We start from the raw sequence: 19281 nt of genomic DNA, 5'->3' as shown, positions 1-19281 counted from the left end.
TATACACGGTTCCTCAAACAAACTTCCAGGTACATCACTCACAATTCGCCATAGGAAGGCGTGCACGTGAAAGGGACATAAACTCAACAAGCTCTTGCTGAGCTAATAATCATTCGGGCTTCTTATCCCTTTATCTTGTCAGTCATGCACGCACACACAAAAAAAAAGAACACCTCACGGTCGCACCATATATGATGAAAAAAAAAAATACATTGTTGACGTGTATCATAGACACTAATGAACATCTCACTCCTCTCCAAATTGCAACGTGATGAGCCAGCTCAAATATAATCGGGCGTATAACATCGCCAGTTAACTTGTTTGGCCACTGTTCCTAGTACCGTACATGAAATATCCAGTGTTCAATTGTCAGTGTACATCACCAATGTTGCTGGACGCGAAAAAGCATACAGAAGTGTCGACAGGCGGATTGAAGAGCGTAATTTTGCCAACGTTCAGCACATCCAGTGAACTGGTTTTCCACTGGCCGGTATCGTAGTTGACAGCAACCTTCACCGCATCTGGAATGGCATTGCCGACTTTGGGGCGAAGTCCCGAAACCCAGTTGCCATCTAAATTATCAAAGCAGTGTCACGAAACCTTACATACTACGGGCATCTGACTTTTTTGTACATAAATCTTGATGCTTAAATACTCAATTTCGTATAATAGCACGATGTAACATGTACTCTAAACAGTACACATCAATGTATCAGTCTTATTCATACCTAACTTCACTAATATCATGTTGTTATAACACTGTTTTCACCATCACGTTAGTGATATTCAATCTCACACGGCATACATGACAAATAATGCGTTTCATGTCACATCATTATTGTTCCTGTATAAAAAAACAAAGAAATACACAAATAACCGAGAGTACTTACTGCTGGTTGTATGGATAGTATTCTTCTCCGTGGAGAGGAAAAAGAACCCTGGCTTCAAGTGGTCCAGACTGGCTTAAAAGGATTAATAACTGGCGAGGTTCTGCTACGACTCCTCCTTCGACCACATCCCTGCTCAGTCTGTCACACACTTAAAATATTCTTACCCTGTCATGTACAAAACTACACAATGTACTACATAGAAACCCTGGACGGCTCGCCCGCGGAATCTGGCACCTGTGGAAATTCCACCCTTTTGTCGCATCGCTTTTGTCTCATCGCATTCCCCACACAGCTTTCTGCAGTGGGTTAAAAAAACCACACTCGTCATTTTGTTACAACACAAATCGCGCTTCATCACATTTCAACGCACTTATACTACACCAGCAATGGCAACTGTTCCTACTCTATTCACTGGTATATATTCTAATAAAATAGAAACAAAAAAACCAAATACATTTCTCCTGTGACATTTTACTCCCCCTTCAAGAAATGTATTTACACTTCCACTTTTTGTTTTCTTTTCACTGACTACATGCGGCTCAGGAGATCTGCTCCGACATTGTCGGTACCCTTGATCGCCTCCATCTTAAACCTATATGGTTGTAGGGCAAGCGCCCATCGCATGATTCGTCCATTGATCACCTTTGCACTTTGCATGTACGTGAGAGGGTGATGATCAGTTTCTAGAACGAACTCCTTGCCGTAGAGATATGGTTCAAGTTTTCTAACGGCCCACACAATCGCTAGACATTCGCGCTCAATGGTCGAATAGTTTCTCTCCCTTGGTAGGAGTTTCCTGCTAATGTAGGCAACTGGGAACTTCGTATCCCCGTGGGCTTGGAGTAGGACCGCGCCCACACCGATCTCTGAGGCGTCTGTTCTCAACACAAACGGAAGGCTTAGGTCAGGCAGGTGGAGGATAGGTGCATTGTCAAGTTTGTTTTTGAGAGTGTTGAACGCAACCTCCTGAGGGACCCCCCATTCCAGTTTGTTTGGTTCCGCCTTTTTTGTTTTGTCTGTGAGGGGTGCCGCGATGGCTGCATAATTCGGGATGAACTTACGGTAGTAGTTCGTCATTCCCAACAAAGATCTGAGTTGTTTCTTGGTCTCTGGTCGACTTACCTTCATGATCGACTCCACCTTTCCTGGTCGAGGTGAGACCTGGCCTAGTCCAACCACGTGACCGAGGAACTCGACCTGAGAATGACCTACTGAACACTTACTTGGCCTTGCGGTGAGGTTCGCGTCCCTCAGCCTCTGGAACAGTAGGCCCAGGGTGTCGAGGTGCTGTTCCCATGTGTCCGAATGTACAAGGATGTCATCAATGTAGTTGACAACTCCCTTCAGTCCACTGAGAAGGGTTCTCATCAGCCGGCTGAAGGTGGCCGGCGCGTTCACTAGGCCGAACGGCATTACCTTAAAATGATACAAACCATCAGGTGTTATGAATGCTGTTAGCTCTTTAGATTTCTCAGACATTGGGACCTGCCAGTAACCTTTGCTAAGGTCGATTTTGGTGAAGAATTTGTCGGATGCTAGCCTAGTGAACAGCTCTTCTTGATCTGGTATTGGCTCTGAGTCGAACTTAGTCACCTTGTTAAGTCGTCGGAAATCCACACAGAAGCGGTTGCTTCCGTCTGGTTTTTTCACCAAAACAATAGGCGAGGCGGTCGGACTATTTGAACGTTCAATAACCCCTAGTGACAGCATTGTCCTCACCTCTTCTTGAACCGTCTCTCTTAGGGCATGGGGAATTGGATAGGGTTTTGATCTTGGGATCTCCTTTACGGTGAGTTCGATGCCATGTTCACCAAGGGAGGTATGGCCAGGAATATCAGTGAAAATATCCTCATACTTTCCCATGAGTTCACCTACCTGTGCTTGTTGACTCGGGGTCAGGTCGTTGTTTACGTCCACATCACCCAGTGATTCTTTGGCCTCCATTGGGTAGGGCTGGAGTAGGGATGAGTTTGACATCTCCGGAAGGAGGTTGGGGCTGGTCATCTCGTTGTCATCTGGTTCAAGAACCGCTGTGCACGCTACGTCAGCTGAGGGATCTGAAATGAGAAGGGAACTTTCTCTCTCGTTATACTTCTTGAGCAGGTTGATATGGAACACTTTTGACTTGCCCTTTACATCTATTCGATAGTCTGTGTCACTCACCTTGGCTGTTACCGCAAACGGACCCTTCCACTGGAGGAGCAACTTGTTCCTGTCCGTGGGGAGAAGAAGGAGGACTAAGTCCCCCACTTCCAGCTGTCTCTGTCGAGACTTTCTGTCGTAGTAGCGTTTATACCTAGATGCTGACCTTTGAAGTTGATCTCGGGCTGCATGACATGTCTCTTCGAGTCTGTTTCGCAGGTCGAACATGTATTGGCATGTTGTTTTGGTCTCACCTGTCTCTATGTTCCCCGTCCAGAGTTCTCGAAGGATGGTCATTGGGCCCCTCACCTTCCTACCATATAAGAGTTCAAAGGGAGAGAAGCCTAAGCTATCCTGAGGTGATTCTCTAATGGCAAAGAGGAGTGGCTCAACATATCTATCCCAGTCAACGGGTCGTTCTGAACACATACGCTTGAGCATCTGTTTCAGGGTTCCATTAAACCGCTCCACTAGGCCGTTTGCGGCGGGATGGTAGGGTGAAGTGGTAATTTGCCTTACAGACAGGAGATTACTTACCTGCTTCATTACCTCAGAGGTAAACTGCGAACCCTGATCTGTTAGCATCTCTTTAGGAATCCCTACTCTAGTGAAAACACTGACAAGGGCCTCAGCAACTCTCTCTGTTTCTATGCTAGGCAGTGGAATGGCCTCGGGGTATCGCGTCGCATAGTCAATGATGGTGAGTATATACCTATTCTTGCGCTCAGTCATCGGGTGTATTGGGCCCACGATATCGACAGCAATGCGCTCAAAGGGTACTTCAATGAGGGGCATTCTTCCTAGAGGGGCTTTTGGAACCCTACCCTTGTGGAGTGTGCGTTGACAAACATCGCATGACCTACAATATCGCGAAACGTCTCCAGTAATTCCTGGCCAGAAGAAGTTCGAGAGTATTTTGTCTAGGGTCTTCTTTGCGCCTTGGTGTCCTCCAAGCAGGGTTTCATGAGCCGCTCTCATGACTTGGGCACGATAGGGCTTTGGGACTACGACTTGTGTGAAAAGAGTATCTGACTCGACTTTGGGTGAATGAAATTTTCTGTACAGGATGCCATTTTCATAGAAGAAAGATGATACTGCACAGTGGTCACTCACCTTTTCTGTTTGTGATTTCCCTAATTCCCTGAGCTTTCGAAGACTGTCATCATCTGCTTGGGCTTGTTTCAACAATGTTGGTGTGACAGTTTCCTCGAGGGGTGCAGGTACCTTCAGCGGACGGAATGGCTTACCCAACTGTTTCTTCTGACCTCTAGTTTCCACGGCTCCAGCCGGGTTGATAGACAAGGTCCAGTTTTGGTCCGGATCGCCTGGTGCTCGTACACCTTCCAGATTGCCTAGGATCAAATCATACAATGGTGTCTTCATGCATAAAGCTTCGATACTGCCAGTGAAATATGGTGTGTCAACATTGATCATAGCTATAGGTAGCTTCCTTACTGTGCCATCTATCAGAACACACGTATTTTCCTCACCTGTCAGCTGAGACTTATCAACGAGATCCTCTCTTATCACTGCACTGCTGCACCCACTGTCCCGCAAAACTGTGGCTCGTTTACCTCCCACGGCACCAATCACCACCGGCATCTTTCTCACGACGTTTTCACTACACGCCGCACTCAACATGGGCAGTGAGTGTCCACACGGCAATTGCACCCGGTCGCCACATGGGCCCATACAACATGCTTGCGGAGTGCTCGGTGGGAGTTTTACTACCATGCATGAAGCTTCTACTCTATTTGAGGAACTTACCTCTGGAGGGATGACGGCGTTACTTACAGTAGGGTCTCCGCTCATCATTCCCTGTAAGTTGTCGTTGGGGTTGAAGGGGGATGAAGAGTAATACTCACCCGGAAAGGAGTTAGATTCTTCACGGGGCATCTCAGACCACATACCATGGGCGACCATCCCTGCGACATTCTTGGGATTTAATCTACAGTCCCTTGCATAATGTCCCGGTTTCTTACACACAAAACATGTTGGTGGGGATTGAGTGTTTCCTGGCTTTGGACAGTCTCTAGCGAGGTGACCTGGCCTACCACACAAAAAGCACTGTCGCTGGTTCTGCATCTGAGGGGGAAACGGTGATCGCGCGTTAGCATTTGTCTTACCTGGAGCCCTCTTCGTCTCTCCAGGTAGCATTCTAGGAGCGTTAGCTCGTTGAGCAGGGGAAGGCTTGAAGGTACCGCCCCTCACCTCCAGATACTGTTCAGCAATAGAAGTAGCTTCATCTAGCGTGCATGGCTGCCGTTCTTTCACAAATAAAGCTAGTTCTCGTGGGCAGCCTTCTACAAATTGTCCCCGAAGGAGTAGATCTTTCAGCCCATCAAACGTGAAGGCAGTCCCTGATAATTCAATCCATCTCTCTAAGTAACTTTCAAGGCGGGTAGCGTATTGATGCCCTGACTCACCATTTTCTGGTCTACAAGTGAGGAATTTTTGACGGAAAGACTCTGCGGTTAACTGGAATCGCTTTAATAGCGCGGCTTTGAGCACCTTGTAGTTGTCTGCATCTGCCGCCGACAATCGTGCATACACTTCCAGCGCACTACCAGTTAACAACGCGCTCAGATTTATAGCCCACTCTTCTTGGGGCCACTCTTGGCTCCGCGCATACCTTTCATAGCGTTGTAAATATGCATCTAGATCGTCTTTCTCTGCGTAGAATGGTGGCAGCTTAGGGGTCCTAGCCTTCGGCCTGTTCACTTCCGGGGTGGAAGTGGATGCATTTGCATTTTCTTGAGTTTCTACAATTTTCAACCTTAACTCGGCAGTTGCCTTTTCAGCTCGTTTTATTTCTAGTTGTTCTGCTCGCTCGTCTCTCGCTATGTCTTGTTGTTCTTTGACAAACGCTCTTAATTCAGATCCACTAAATCCTAATTTCTCACCAGTTTCCGCGAGCTTGGTTACATCCATTTTGATACTTTATTCGTTGTTTTGTCCTGGTTTTTTTTTTTTTCAAAGTGAAGCCAAGTTACTGTTCCCCCTACTAGAAAGAAAAAAAAAATGACTCTCGGGTTCTATATCACACCCATGCGACAGTAAATGGCATGCTACACTCTCCCGGACAAGCCCCCAGTAATTGTCACATGGGTTAAACCAGAGTCGGATATAATCACACATGCCACTTACTGATCTAGTATCTCAACCAATCTGTAGTGTTTATTCGAACACAACAACCCTCAGGACTTCACAACTTCAAAATATCGTTAACGTATATCTCATCAACTGAGTTGCACATTCGTGTACACGAATTTTGATACTCAAATCCATACACAAGTACCTTATGGGATATCTCAGGTTCCTGATATGAACCTGCCGTGATATCTTTACATCAATAACCACTCCGTCGCCCTTACTACTGTTACAACTGTTGCAGTACGTTGTTACACCACTTCTGCAACTCACCTTTCACTTAGGGCGAGTATGGGACCTAGCTAACTAACATGGGCTAGTATACTCATGTTTTACACGATTCGATAACACTTGTAACACTTCCTCAAAAAAGAAGGGGGGTAGAAATTATAATTGTAACTATACACACGGCCGGTAATCGTTACTCCATTAACATATACCACCCCCACTTATATGGTCCTAGTGGTGCACATGAAGCGACTACATATCCTCCTACTGATATATCATTAAGTGTTTAACTTCTAAGTTATCTATGTTATCGAACAACAAAAATATATATATATTCACTCAACCTTCTCCAAATGCTACGAAAAGAGCATCACAATGGAGCATCAAATGCTCGAGCTCACTATACACGGTTCCTCAAACAAACTTCCAGGTACATCACTCACAATTCGCCATAGGAAGGCGTGCACGTGAAAGGGACATAAACTCAACAAGCTCTTGCTGAGCTAATAATCATTCGGGCTTCTTATCCCTTTATCTTGTCAGTCATGCACGCACACACAAAAAAAAAGAACACCTCACGGTCGCACCATATATGATGAAAAAAAAAAATACATTGTTGACGTGTATCATAGACACTAATGAACATCTCACTCCTCTCCAAATTGCAACGTGATGAGCCAGCTCAAATATAATCGGGCGTATAACATCGCCAGTTAACTTGTTTGGCCACTGTTCCTAGTACCGTACATGAAATATCCAGTGTTCAATTGTCAGTGTACATCACCAATGTTGCTGGACGCGAAAAAGCATACAGAAGTGTCGACAGGCGGATTGAAGAGCGTAATTTTGCCAACGTTCAGCACATCCAGTGAACTGGTTTTCCACTGGCCGGTATCGTAGTTGACAGCAACCTTCACCGCATCTGGAATGGCATTGCCGACTTTGGGGCGAAGTCCCGAAACCCAGTTGCCATCTAAATTATCAAAGCAGTGTCACGAAACCTTACATACTACGGGCATCTGACTTTTTTGTACATAAATCTTAAATACTTAAGCTTAAATACTCAATTTCGTATAATAGCACGATGTAACATGTACTCTAAACAGTACACATCAATGTATCAGTCTTATTCATACCTAACTTCACTAATATCATGTTGTTATAACACTGTTTTCACCATCACGTTAGTGATATTCAATCTCACACGGCATACATGACAAATAATGCGTTTCATGTCACATCATTATTGTTCCTGTATAAAAAAACAAAGAAATACACAAATAACCGAGAGTACTTACTGCTGGTTGTATGGATAGTATTCTTCTCCGTGGAGAGGAAAAAGAACCCTGGCTTCAAGTGGTCCAGACTGGCTTAAAAGGATTAATAACTGGCGAGGTTCTGCTACGACTCCTCCTTCGACCACATCCCTGCTCAGTCTGTCACACACTTAAAATATTCTTACCCTGTCATGTACAAAACTACACAATGTACTACATAGAAACCCTGGACGGCTCGCCCGCGGAATCTGGCACCTGTGGAAATTCCACCCTTTTGTCGCATCGCTTTTGTCTCATCGCATTCCCCACACAGCTTTCTGCAGTGGGTTAAAAAAACCACACTCGTCATTTTGTTACAACACAAATCGCGCTTCATCACATTTCAACGCACTTATACTACACCAGCAATGGCAACTGTTCCTACTCTATTCACTGGTATATATTCTAATAAAATAGAAACAAAAAAACCAAATACATTTCTCCTGTGACAACCCATCCAAACGTAAGTTTCCTATAATGTTGATATCCAGTAATTCAGTTTTTCATGTGCTGGGAGAGAGCTTTTCCCAGTTGGCCAGTGCAAGGAATTGGAATTGGGTTTGAATTGCTTAAAAATCATATAGATTTCTACTGAAATAGAGATATTGGCAGTGATGGTATATAATTAGTGTCATTTTCAATACTGCTGTGAATATATTATATGACTGTGACAATGCAGCTGTGGTGTGTGCAGTAAGCATTGCTTCATTTAATATTTTTGCATTGTGTGACACACAAAGCTCTATACACACTTTTTTCAGAGGTACAAAAGTTAGTATTGTGATGAAATCTACTCAGTAGTTTGTGAAATTACAAGCATAGTAATTCCAACATGACAGTGTTACTGTCCATCAACTATCTTCTTGTATATCAAGTTGCAGTGAATTTCTATTTTAGTGAAAAGTATGTCAGTTTCCATAGTTGAAGTACAGGGGAAGTTATACAGATGATATTCAAATTATTTGGAAACTTTAGTATGTTGAAGCTTAGTATTTCAATGAAGGTATGTTGGTTTAAGGTGCAGTGTGTATTTGTATATTTATTTATTTTGTTTTTGTCATTGTAGTTGTATCCAGCTTCTATACTTGAAACCTCCTTACAGTTGTAAATCGAGCCAAACTCAAGCACTCTGTAATGACCGTGTCTGGAATACTTGTTACTGTATGTACTTTTTTTTTCCATGAAAAAAAGAAAAAAAAAGTAATATTGACAGCTTGTGTAAAATGGTGTTGATATTTCTGAAAATGAATTTCTATGAATGCTTAATATTTCCCTCAGGAACTGTTGATTTCAGCTTTGAAATTATGGTGGACAATTTCCCACAACTTTAGCAGTACCTACTTTAATAATACGCGTGACCAGAAATGTTAAGATATTGAACTGCTTCCGATCTTATTGGAGATTTCACTGCAGCGGAGACAATGCTTATTTTTAGGAAGGATATCCAAGGTACCATTGTATGCATGTGATACACTTCATCTTCCTCCAATGATGATGGATAGGAGAAAAGCCAGCCTTGAAGAGCTGATTGACAATTGCCATTTCACATGAGGAAATTCTGGATATTGTTTTTTCACGTGTGCATCACTTTCTCATTTACAGAAGGGCATCCAGAAGCTCCCAGATCAGCACCAGCTGAGTAGCCTCTTTCCCATAGTGGACCACTGGAATCCTTTCGGCCACGATGGTCGGCGGCTGAGTGCTGTGGATCCACGATCTGCCTTCACCACTGCCTCCCCAACCATCACCACTGCGGCGTCCACCAGCATCAGCAGCAAAAGCAGCAGCGGCGGCGGCAGCAGCTGCACCACGGCCACCCACACCATCGGCTCCCTTAAAGCCATGATGAAGCCGACGGACTTGTTCCGGGACCAGGTCAACGCCCTCTGGTCCTGCTTCAAGGACTGGAACGAATGTGAGCAGACACTGGTGCTGTACTCGCTACTCAAGGGGGTGTCGGGCACACAGGCCAAGTTCTTATCAATGGTGCTAGAACAGGCCCAGGCTGAGTCGGACCTCCAGCATGTAGAGAGAGAAGCCAATGATCCAGGTAGGCAAAGTTTACCCCCCACCCTTTTTTTTTTCATTACTTTTGGTGTGCTTTTCCTGTTATTGTCATTTTCTTTCAGTGGGGGACATCTGCAACCAAATTTGGTTAACATTTTTGGCTTTTCACAGATTTGGAAGACATATTTCCCTATAAGTTACAGTCAGTGTGGAAATGTTCTATGTGGACAATCGTGTAGATGCTGGCTGCATATAATCATGAAAGTACAAAAAGTTGTTGTACAGCAAAGTTTAACATTCTAATTCATATTTTGATGATTTTTTTTTTTATTTTTTTTTTTTTACTGTGTATAAAGACATTTTCTCTTTTTTTTCCCCCCTTTTGAATCTTGTACTTTCTGTGTTGTGTCTCATGCCAGTAGTACGGACAATTGGCACTTTGCTGACATCAATCGCATGACTTGATGTGATGTGTTGAAAAGCCAGTATGTGTGTTGCCATGAATGATCATCTACATACAATGTACAGCACAGTACAATGTACACTGGAGAATGCTGCAGTTGTCCCATAAGTTAATGAGGTACTTCTTCCTGAATCCCTTCCCAAAGTCTATACAATGTATTAACATCACTTGGCAGCTTTGTGACAGGCATATGTGATTGTCACTGGGCATTGTTCAACTACAACCCACTTCAAAGATTTACACACATAATGCATTGCAGTAGAAACAGAAACAATACATAATGTATTAAGGCACTGTGCTGGTTGTGTGCTGGTTGTCAGCTGCTCTTTGTAGCTATAAAAAGGAGTGATGACAGATCTATTCAGCAAGCATGAAAATGTTCACATGTAGTATCTACTGATAGGTAGCGCAGGCATTTTTAATAATGGGGGGATTTCTGTATATTTTAACTGTTTCTAGAGATTAAAAACATACCACTCTTCACTAATACATTGTACTTACATGTACGTAGATTGATACTCTGCTGTTTTTTTGTGTTTTTTTTTAGGGGGGGGGGGTTAACTGCAGTTTGTAGTTTATAATGCATGTACCTTAAACCAAGATCAATGATTATAGAAATTAAGTACCGGTATTAAAGCTGGCAATCTGATCTGATATTAAGTGTGATTATGTCAGTGATGTAATATTTTGTCGGTTGCTTTTATATATATATGGGGGGATGGGGGTGGGGGGTAAGCATTTTACAGGGAAGGAGAGGTGAATGTGAATAAATTGTTAATATGTACAATGAAAACCTTTCTCGTGTTTTCATTTACCTACACTGTATGTCACTTCTGGTACACTTCAGGTCTCTCTTTATACATGTAAATACCAGTAGTGGAGGGCTGTAAAATATTGTCCCTCAGTGGTTCATTGAAGCTTTTCTGAACTTACACATTGTACCCATCAGTTGTGCTACACAGGCATTCCATGGGATCATCCTAATATGTGACCCGCTACAACAAAAGGATCCGAAAGTCGGGGGGAAGACAATTTTCTGAAAATGGCATGACATTATTCCCGTACTCTTCTACTTTTATTTCATATATAACACAGCTCATAAAAGTACTCGGTTGCGGAGATACTAATGATTTTATCAGCGCATGTCAAGTGGTTGAGGAAATCAGAGTTTCGAGAAAAACGCCTTCAAAGTTTTCCTTCCGACGCTATCAGCTTTCACCGCTTTCCAATAGAAGGCATGCTCCTAGCGACCTCTGCGATATTCATTCAAGCTTAGCGCCAGCGGTCTACGCACGACCAATCAGTAATCAGGATGCAACGCACTGACCAATAAGATCACTCCCTCTTTGCTAGGGGCGGAGTCTAGCTACGGCGCTAAATCCAAATCTTCGGACACGTTTCTCATACATTGAAAGTCGGAAAGTCATGGGCCAGAAAAATGCTGATTTCTTGGCTTTCCTTTGATCATTTAGCTTCGAAATTTCGGCAGATGATAGACAAAACATGAGACTACAAAATTATGCCCAAAACAGAAATCCAACTGCTTTGACCAATTTTGATGCTGCGACTTCAATCTCGATTTTCTCGGCTCAGCCGTCAGCGACTTAAGGATCCTTTTGTTGTAGCAGGTCACATATTATGGAACTTGTGAATACAAGTGATGTGCATTATCAGATGAATTACATCCCACACACATGCTACGGTACACTATGTACATGTATAGTCAATGCAATGTGACAGAGGAATACTAATAGTATTCTGCAAAGTGTTCGTTCCTACAGGCTTGGAAGGGGTACACAATCAATCAAAACAACAACAACTATGTACAATGTACCAGTACATTGTATTGCATAGGCAGGAAAACTTAATAAACCACCGAGTTGGCAGCAAGTGTGATTTAAAGTGTTCAGTAGTGTATTTCTGAGTAGAGACAGCAAGAATTGCTAAGAGAGTGTACTGTGCATTTATCAAGAAGTAAAAACAAACGGCTACATGTACATGTATGTCTAACTGAAGTAGGCCCAGCCCAGTCAGTCTCCGGTAAAGGGGCAGTGTGGGATATTAATAGATCGAGGCAAATGATAATCTGTCCCTAGTACACTCTGACTAGATGGATAAGATTCAGCACCGTCAGACTCCATCCAAAAATAAAGTAACCCCTGGCGGATAATTGAGGCCATCTCTCGTGTGGCCGTCCTGTCGCGTGGACAGCGTTGAAGTACACATTGCGTGCAGTGGAACTCCCTCCTCCGCCCCCCCCCCCCCAAAAAAAAAAGGAGGAAGGAGTAAAAAGGAAAAAGAAATCATAAGAGTGTAATGTATGCCAGGTCTTGTCTGGTGAGTGTGTGTCATTGAAGCATTGGCCAATCCTCTGACGTTTCTTGGGAAAGAGGATATTAGAGAGATTTGTTGAGCGCGAGGTGCTCACTTGCTCCTCTCGCGTGGTGCTATCACAAGGTAGCTTAAATTCTCAAGTCAATGATGGTTTGTACACTGTAATATCACGAAGGCAGTACAACTGTGTTGCCCCCCGTAATTTTTCCCTCGTCGTGTGTGTGTCAACATGCTGGGTTTTTTGTTTTTTTTTCGTTGACTAAACCATGTACTTGGATGCATGCTTGAAGGAAGACCCTTCGTACATGCACAGCTGACTGATACTGATTGTACTTTAATTTTGTAATTTAATTTTGCTGTGGCCAATTAAAGGAGAATGAACCCAAAAATATACAATGAATGCAGCAATATTACTAGAACACATTGATCAGGGAAGTTTCAGGAAAAGGCAGTCTAGGTTATGAGGTTTTAAAGTTTGGATGCTGCCATCACTGGATGAGAAAACTATGATTTTATGACATCATGCATGGACGATATAAAACAAAATATATATATTTTAAAGAGAATTCAGCATATTTTCATATTTCTAGCATAATAAAAAAACAAAAATGTCTTCACAATTTTCTCTGTACATTTTGAAGGGGTTGAATCGTGGGCTTCGTCAGTGATGCCTTCTTGATAAAAGTTTGTGTGTGTGTGTGTGTGTGTGTGTGTGTGCCATAAAAATGTACATGTAGTATTCATTTGAGCGCATGTGTGTGCAGTATCAGGTACTCATAGTGTACATAAATGTAATGGAAGCAGCAGTGTGACCATACAATTGTATCAAGGGATTCATGATACAAATGAAATACACAGTTTAATATTGTGTTTTATTCTCATAAAATTTTTCATGGACCACTCAGAGATGAAATACACGTATGAATAATAATGCAGTCTCTGCCATTACTTTAGTTTTCCAGAATTTACAAAATGGCTGTCATGCTGCCTTTAATTATTCATACACCAGTCAAATATCGTATGCAGGAATGATTGGGGTAAATATGCATCATATATGAGTGTTCTGTGGGATAAACAAAAGACCTTTTATGGTTCCTTGTCACAGGTACTGACTCAAGTGATTGTGTTGCATATGACCAACCAACCACAGCATTAGAGGTGAAGATTTGGCAGGGATCCCCATAGGATTATGTGCAAATGCCCCCTGATCTAACCATCCTTCCCCCCAGAGACTCTCCAGTTGCCTTCTTTTGCACTTGGAGGCTAGAATCTGTTGTCCTTGTTTTGTTGCACAATGTTGTTGTTAATTCCGAGTAATTTTCTCTTTCCTTGTCAGCGGGGGTGAAGTACCTGGTACACTGCGTACATGGCATGAATTGACATCCAGCTTGCGCTGATAGTTGTTTGACAGTTTTGTCATGTCACCAACAGCAAAAATGTGCATTGCTTGTGGGAATGATAATGATAACTTGCATTTTTTTTTAACATTCATGATGTATATATGTTCACAGGTATGCATATATGTTGAAAATTAAAGATTCATGATATTAAATAAGATTTACAGATTTCAATCCCCTTTTGAAATGAGCTGCATTTAAGGAGACTTCCAGATGATTTTCAGATGTAAAATTGAACAGATAAATTGGTTTAAACTAGGTATACAGAATTTCAGAATGTATAGTAGTGATTGGGATGAGGAATAAAAATGTTTCCAAAATTTATAACAAATCACAATGAACAAGAATGAAGACATAGCAGCTTCACCATAAGATTGCACTATGGGTTGGGGGGGGGGGGGAGGTGCTCAAGGAAGCAGAACAAAAGAAGAAAGCATGCATACATGTACATAATGTAAATTTTACACAGGTGAACTTGCTATAAAGCAAAAGATAATGGATTACATTGCTACATTTCTGAAATATGTGAGCCTTCTCTGTCATCATCCTTGTTCAGTATTGATTTATTTTTTGTTTTTCAGAGTATTGGTTTCTCTGCTCACTGACCACAATAAATTCCACAATAAGCCAGTTCGTAATTAGCTCATGTGCACGTTGGTACAAAAGACCTTTCTATTTTCTCGGTTGGTTAGGCACTTCATTCATATTCAAAGCAACACGGCGTACTGGTAAGTTTGCACGGCATAGCAATTTATGGAATTCGTGTTAAACAAGAAATGAACTTGCATAGCAAGACGAGGTGACCAGAATGGTCCATCAAACAACCCTCGGGGGAAGCTTCCATATTTCTTTGTTTGTATTGAATAAATTGACACATGTTTATATTCGTATTGCCAAATAGCAGGTGTGCTGTCAGGTCGATGTAATGGCAAGTATCATTTCTAAGGATCGCATGAATAATCATTATATGACAGATGCTTATCTCCGTGAATGTAAAAACCATCATGCGTTTTGGTACCAATGACCTTTTTCTGCTCATGCGCAAAGTAGAACTACGAACTGGCTTATTCAAATCTATGCATGGTGCTGTTGGTGTACAATGTGTGTGTACAATGTGTATGTACTACTGTATAAGCTGGTATTTTTGCAACTTGGGTTTAATTTTTGCAATTGTTGCGAACCACTGCTGGACCGTAAATTTAACAACACATGAAAATGTCACCATACACTAGGCTAATAGTGTCTGTGACCTCCCCATTTGTGAAAATATCTGTACGAGAAATTACAGCTCATTAAGTTGCTTATACAGTACATAATGCTAAATTATGAAGATCGTTACGACTTTCCCTCTAAGTGTATGTATTGTAGGCCTACAAGTGTACTTGTAGTTGTCATGCACGCAGATTAGGCATTTGCAAATAAATGGTCAAGTTCACTGCAAGAATGAAATTTGTTTCATAGAATTTGAAATAATTCAAATTTCCAAATTGTCTTGGGCTTGAAGTTCTAAGAGGAGATTTCATTTTTTTAGCAATATATATCGGGAAATTTGTTTTTCTGCCAGAGCACATTATTTCGCAGTCTTGCCAGGTTTGGTAAGTGACTTCATCAGGATAAAGTGATGGCAGGACCAATATGTTAATGTACTGTAGTTTATTTACAAACGTTGAAATAAACTACCTGTGAAGGGGAATTCTCTGAGTCAATGTTTTCAGCAAATATTTAGATTTGTCACACGTGTGTACACATTGTGTGCACTACAGTTGACATCTGGACAGTATTGCCATCAGCATAGTTCAGGGCACTTCATAAAAAAAAAAAAATGTTCAATTACTCTAAGTGTACAATTAGTGTTTAAGGCTTTAAGAGAATACCCTGTCAAATGTGACATCAACAGTGAGAATAATCACATGTGACTGTAAAATCATCATATTTTAAAGTTGTATTTTTCTCCTGCATCTTTTTTTTTTCTTTTTTGTGTGTAGTGCAGATTGACCCTGCAGAGATACATTGTACACACAGGACTAGATGTGGTGTATGTCACCCGACTCAATATGATGCCTTGTCATGTGTGGCTATGAATCAACTGAGTTAAGGTTGCACCTGTATGAGTCTTGCTGTTTACATCAAACCACACTACTTGCCTGGTACCACTACTGAGTGAGGCATAGATACATGTATAATGTTGAGATATATGAGACCATCCGCTCATTAAACTACTTTAACAGTATGTTTAAGATCACAGTGTACATTGTACTGGTTAGTCTTTTTACGGTTGTACCTCTACGATGATACAACTAGAGTCCACTGTGAAAGAATTATCTCTTGTGGTCAACAATTTACAAGACAACTGTGCTGTCGAAAAAGAAAAAAAAAATGCATTGATATTGGGCACAAATGCCATGGATTTGGACTCATCATGTTACAATGTAGTTTACCAAGGGAGTACTAGGCCAGCTCGTCTAGTACCTCCTTGGTTATTACTAGATGGCACAGGATTTGGCAGTGACTTTGCAAATACATGATAATTAATAGATTTTAGTAACAAATCAATGATCTTGTACATAATTGTAAAAATATCCAGTCAAAATTGCTTTGTTTTATGCTCTCCTTTTTTTTTAAGGCCAGTTAAAATTGAAAGTAGAAATACAAAGTTTTATTACAATTGCTAAAAAAAAAAAAAAGAGAATTAAAGAAGGTTGCCTCCAACACTGATTCATATTGGAGAGCATACAAACAATGATAACACATTAATCTGAGTGTGAGGAAGTTAATGATCAAAGCATTCAGTGACAACTGGTATGCTTGAAAACTCTTCAATATGTTTGCATTTTTTCCCCCTTTTTGCTACAAGTACTTTATTGCACCCTGCCAAGTAAAATGAATTCCGTGTGTTTTTAATTCAGTGGAATCAAAACACTACATAGTGATACAAATAATAACAACCAAAAATATTTGCGTGCTTTTATTTTTGTGCTAGTTTCTGGACATGAGAAATGTGCGAAAATTTCCACTTATACAGTAATTTAACTTGATTTACCTCAAATCTGTATTGTTTAATTTGCTAGCACTTTAAATTTGGCTTATTTTTCCACATTTGATTCAATTTAAACTTCTCACAGTTGGTAATGACAACAAAATCACCAAGTATGTAGGTGTACTAGTAACCAGATTCTCTCTTTTATAGTCACATGACACTCTTTTGTGATTAGTGCTGTTGATTTCTGTCCCAATCTGAACTTTTGCAGTCTGTGGTTGTTTATATTTTGCTACCACAGACAAAAACAAGACCATCTCACAACTTGTGTTTAGGATGTCAGGTGATAAGTTCATGTGGTAGACGCAGAGAGGCGACTCAGAAGCACACGCAAGACATGCAATGTGCGACAAGTCAGCAGGTTGACACGTACGGTGTGGGAGTCTATCACTGCAACAAATACGTCAGCAGAGGAAGTTAACTGTGAGCAGGCATGTGAGCGCAATTAGCTGCAGCTAAGGTGTGAAGTCCTGCCCAGTACACGTACTGTAGGTCACATGGATGTATGTAAAATGATGGTCACCTGGTGATGAATTTCTTTTTTTTTTTTAAATCTAGATATTCACCCTTTCCCCGCCAACAATATATCCTACTCCATGCTTACCCTAGTCCCCCGTCCCCACCCCCTGCACGCACGAATGCACACACGCACACACACACACACACACACACACACACAAAACACCCATGTAGTCTTCAGTCACCCTGCGTTGTACATTTTCCCCATGTCAAGGGATTATACTGAACAGTTGTTTATTAAATAATAATAATAATTCCCCAAAACCTTGTGGAGCGCACTACACCACTTCCACAGTGTTAAAAGCTTATTTTCTTATTCATTTGTCTAGGTGCATTATGTTGTATATCAATGTGTTGAAACATCAGTGTTTTCCTTTCAAAACCAGGTTCTGTTGTTTTCTGTTGCATTTGGCCTTAGAAATTTGGTGTAAATAATGACATTGAGGTGTAGATATGCAAGACATTCTTGTTTGTTTGGGGGGTTTTTTGTCAGAGAAAGTGTTGCCATGGTAACCACAATTTCCCCAAAACCTTGTGGAGTGCACTACTTCTGGTGTTAAAAGCTTATTTTAAGGTGCATTACGTTGTACATGTATATCAATGTGTTAATACATCAGTGTTTTTCTTTCAAAACCAGGTTCTGTTGTTTTCTGTTGTGTTTGGCCTTAGAAACAACATGGTACACGAGTATGAGAAGAAGGCATTGTAACAATTGCATCAGTTGCGCATTTTCTGAGTTGCTGTTTTTTGTGATTTGTTTTGTTTTGTTTTGTTTTGTCTTGTTGAACAGTGACACTGCAGAAAGATTGCACTTGTACTGTAGTGATTACCATTGTAGACTTCAGGCAAAGAGCTCAGGCTGCATTATTTCCCTGCAAGCTGGGCAGAGCTCTCAGAGAATGACTCACGGAGGCATGACCTCCGTTCAGGAAACGATTTACTGCAACCTGCCCTGCCAGACTACACTGTCACTCACTCCTCGCTGCCTCCAGCAACACTAGACAGTTGTATAAACTTACCTACTGTACATGTAGCTGTGGGCTTAACCCCTCCCCTGCTCCCGTCTCTCATGTCACATGACAGGTATTTGAAATACAGTGTAGACATTAATCAAAGGGACTTTCCCCTCTCAGTAAATTTGGTGGTCCTGTGGTAGAATGGAAGAAAGAGACAGACGGGATGCAGCTGGATGCTGGAGATGGGGAGGCCTCTCTTCTGTACATCATGTTCAGCTACAATTATACATTGCATGCACATGATGTGCAACCTGTTAGATTGCTATGTGAACACATGTACTTCACATACTGTAGCTTCCATTCTGTCATCCAAAGTGTGACCTACAGTTACGTACTTCTTGATTTTTGCAACATTGAAAATCCGAATGAAATACTGTCAGATCAGTCTCATATCAAAAGCCCAATGGAATGCATAAATGTAAGTGACTTTTGTAACTTATCAAATCTTGAATTCATATATCTGTAGACATGTTAAAGTGTGGGTTTTCCCTGCCATTGAAGAGTTCTTTTGTGTCCACTTTGTGCAGGTTGAATTTCTTCTTTTCTTCCCTTTTGCTTTCTTGACTAAACTGGTGGATTCTCATACTTTATTGAACAGAGCAAGGTGCAAAGTACAATTGTACAATGTCATTGAGCATTGTATAATTTAGTAAGGTCAGGAGAGAATGAGTTTTATTTTTCTTTTCTTTTCTAATATGTGCAGTAAGAGTTTTGTCCCTCTGCATCCACCCCCTCAAAAAAGAAGAAGAAAGTGATCAAAACCTTGAGCAGGGGAATACGCA

The 19281-nt window shown here is 41.5% G+C and overlaps 2 protein-coding genes across 2 annotated transcripts in view; one reads left to right on the top strand and one right to left on the bottom strand.

Moving 5' to 3' along the window:
• Nucleotides 1–19281, top strand: part of LOC140228388 (protein Smaug homolog 1-like) — a 72518-nt gene that overhangs the window by 16533 nt on the left and 36704 nt on the right. Inside the window, exon 2 of the mRNA XM_072308611.1 lies at nucleotides 9329–9776. Within this exon, the coding sequence (XP_072164712.1) occupies nucleotides 9569–9776 (208 nt within the window). The 5' untranslated portion in view covers nucleotides 9329–9568. The remainder of the gene's footprint in view (nucleotides 1–9328; nucleotides 9777–19281) is intronic.
• On the bottom strand, nucleotides 3382–5963 carry LOC140243569 (uncharacterized). The gene is made up of 2 exons (XM_072323585.1): nucleotides 3570–5963; nucleotides 3382–3399 (listed from the first exon to the last, which is right to left on the bottom strand). Exons 1-2 carry the CDS (start codon nucleotides 5961–5963, stop codon nucleotides 3382–3384), a joined length of 2412 nt encoding a protein of 803 aa, XP_072179686.1.

The sequence above is a fragment of the Diadema setosum genome, chromosome 1 (genome assembly GCF_964275005.1).
Source record: "Diadema setosum chromosome 1, eeDiaSeto1, whole genome shotgun sequence".
NCBI classification, from domain to species: Eukaryota; Metazoa; Echinodermata; class Echinoidea; order Diadematoida; family Diadematidae; genus Diadema; species Diadema setosum.
The sequence above is the reverse complement of the archived record's forward strand: the minus strand, read 5'-3'. Positions and strand labels throughout refer to the sequence as shown.

What these genes read in the sequence shown, in the direction of transcription:
- LOC140243569 (XM_072323585.1), bottom strand. Translation starts at nt 5,963, where the DNA reads ATGGATGTAACCAAGCTCGCGGAAACTGGTGAGAAATTAGGATTTAGT.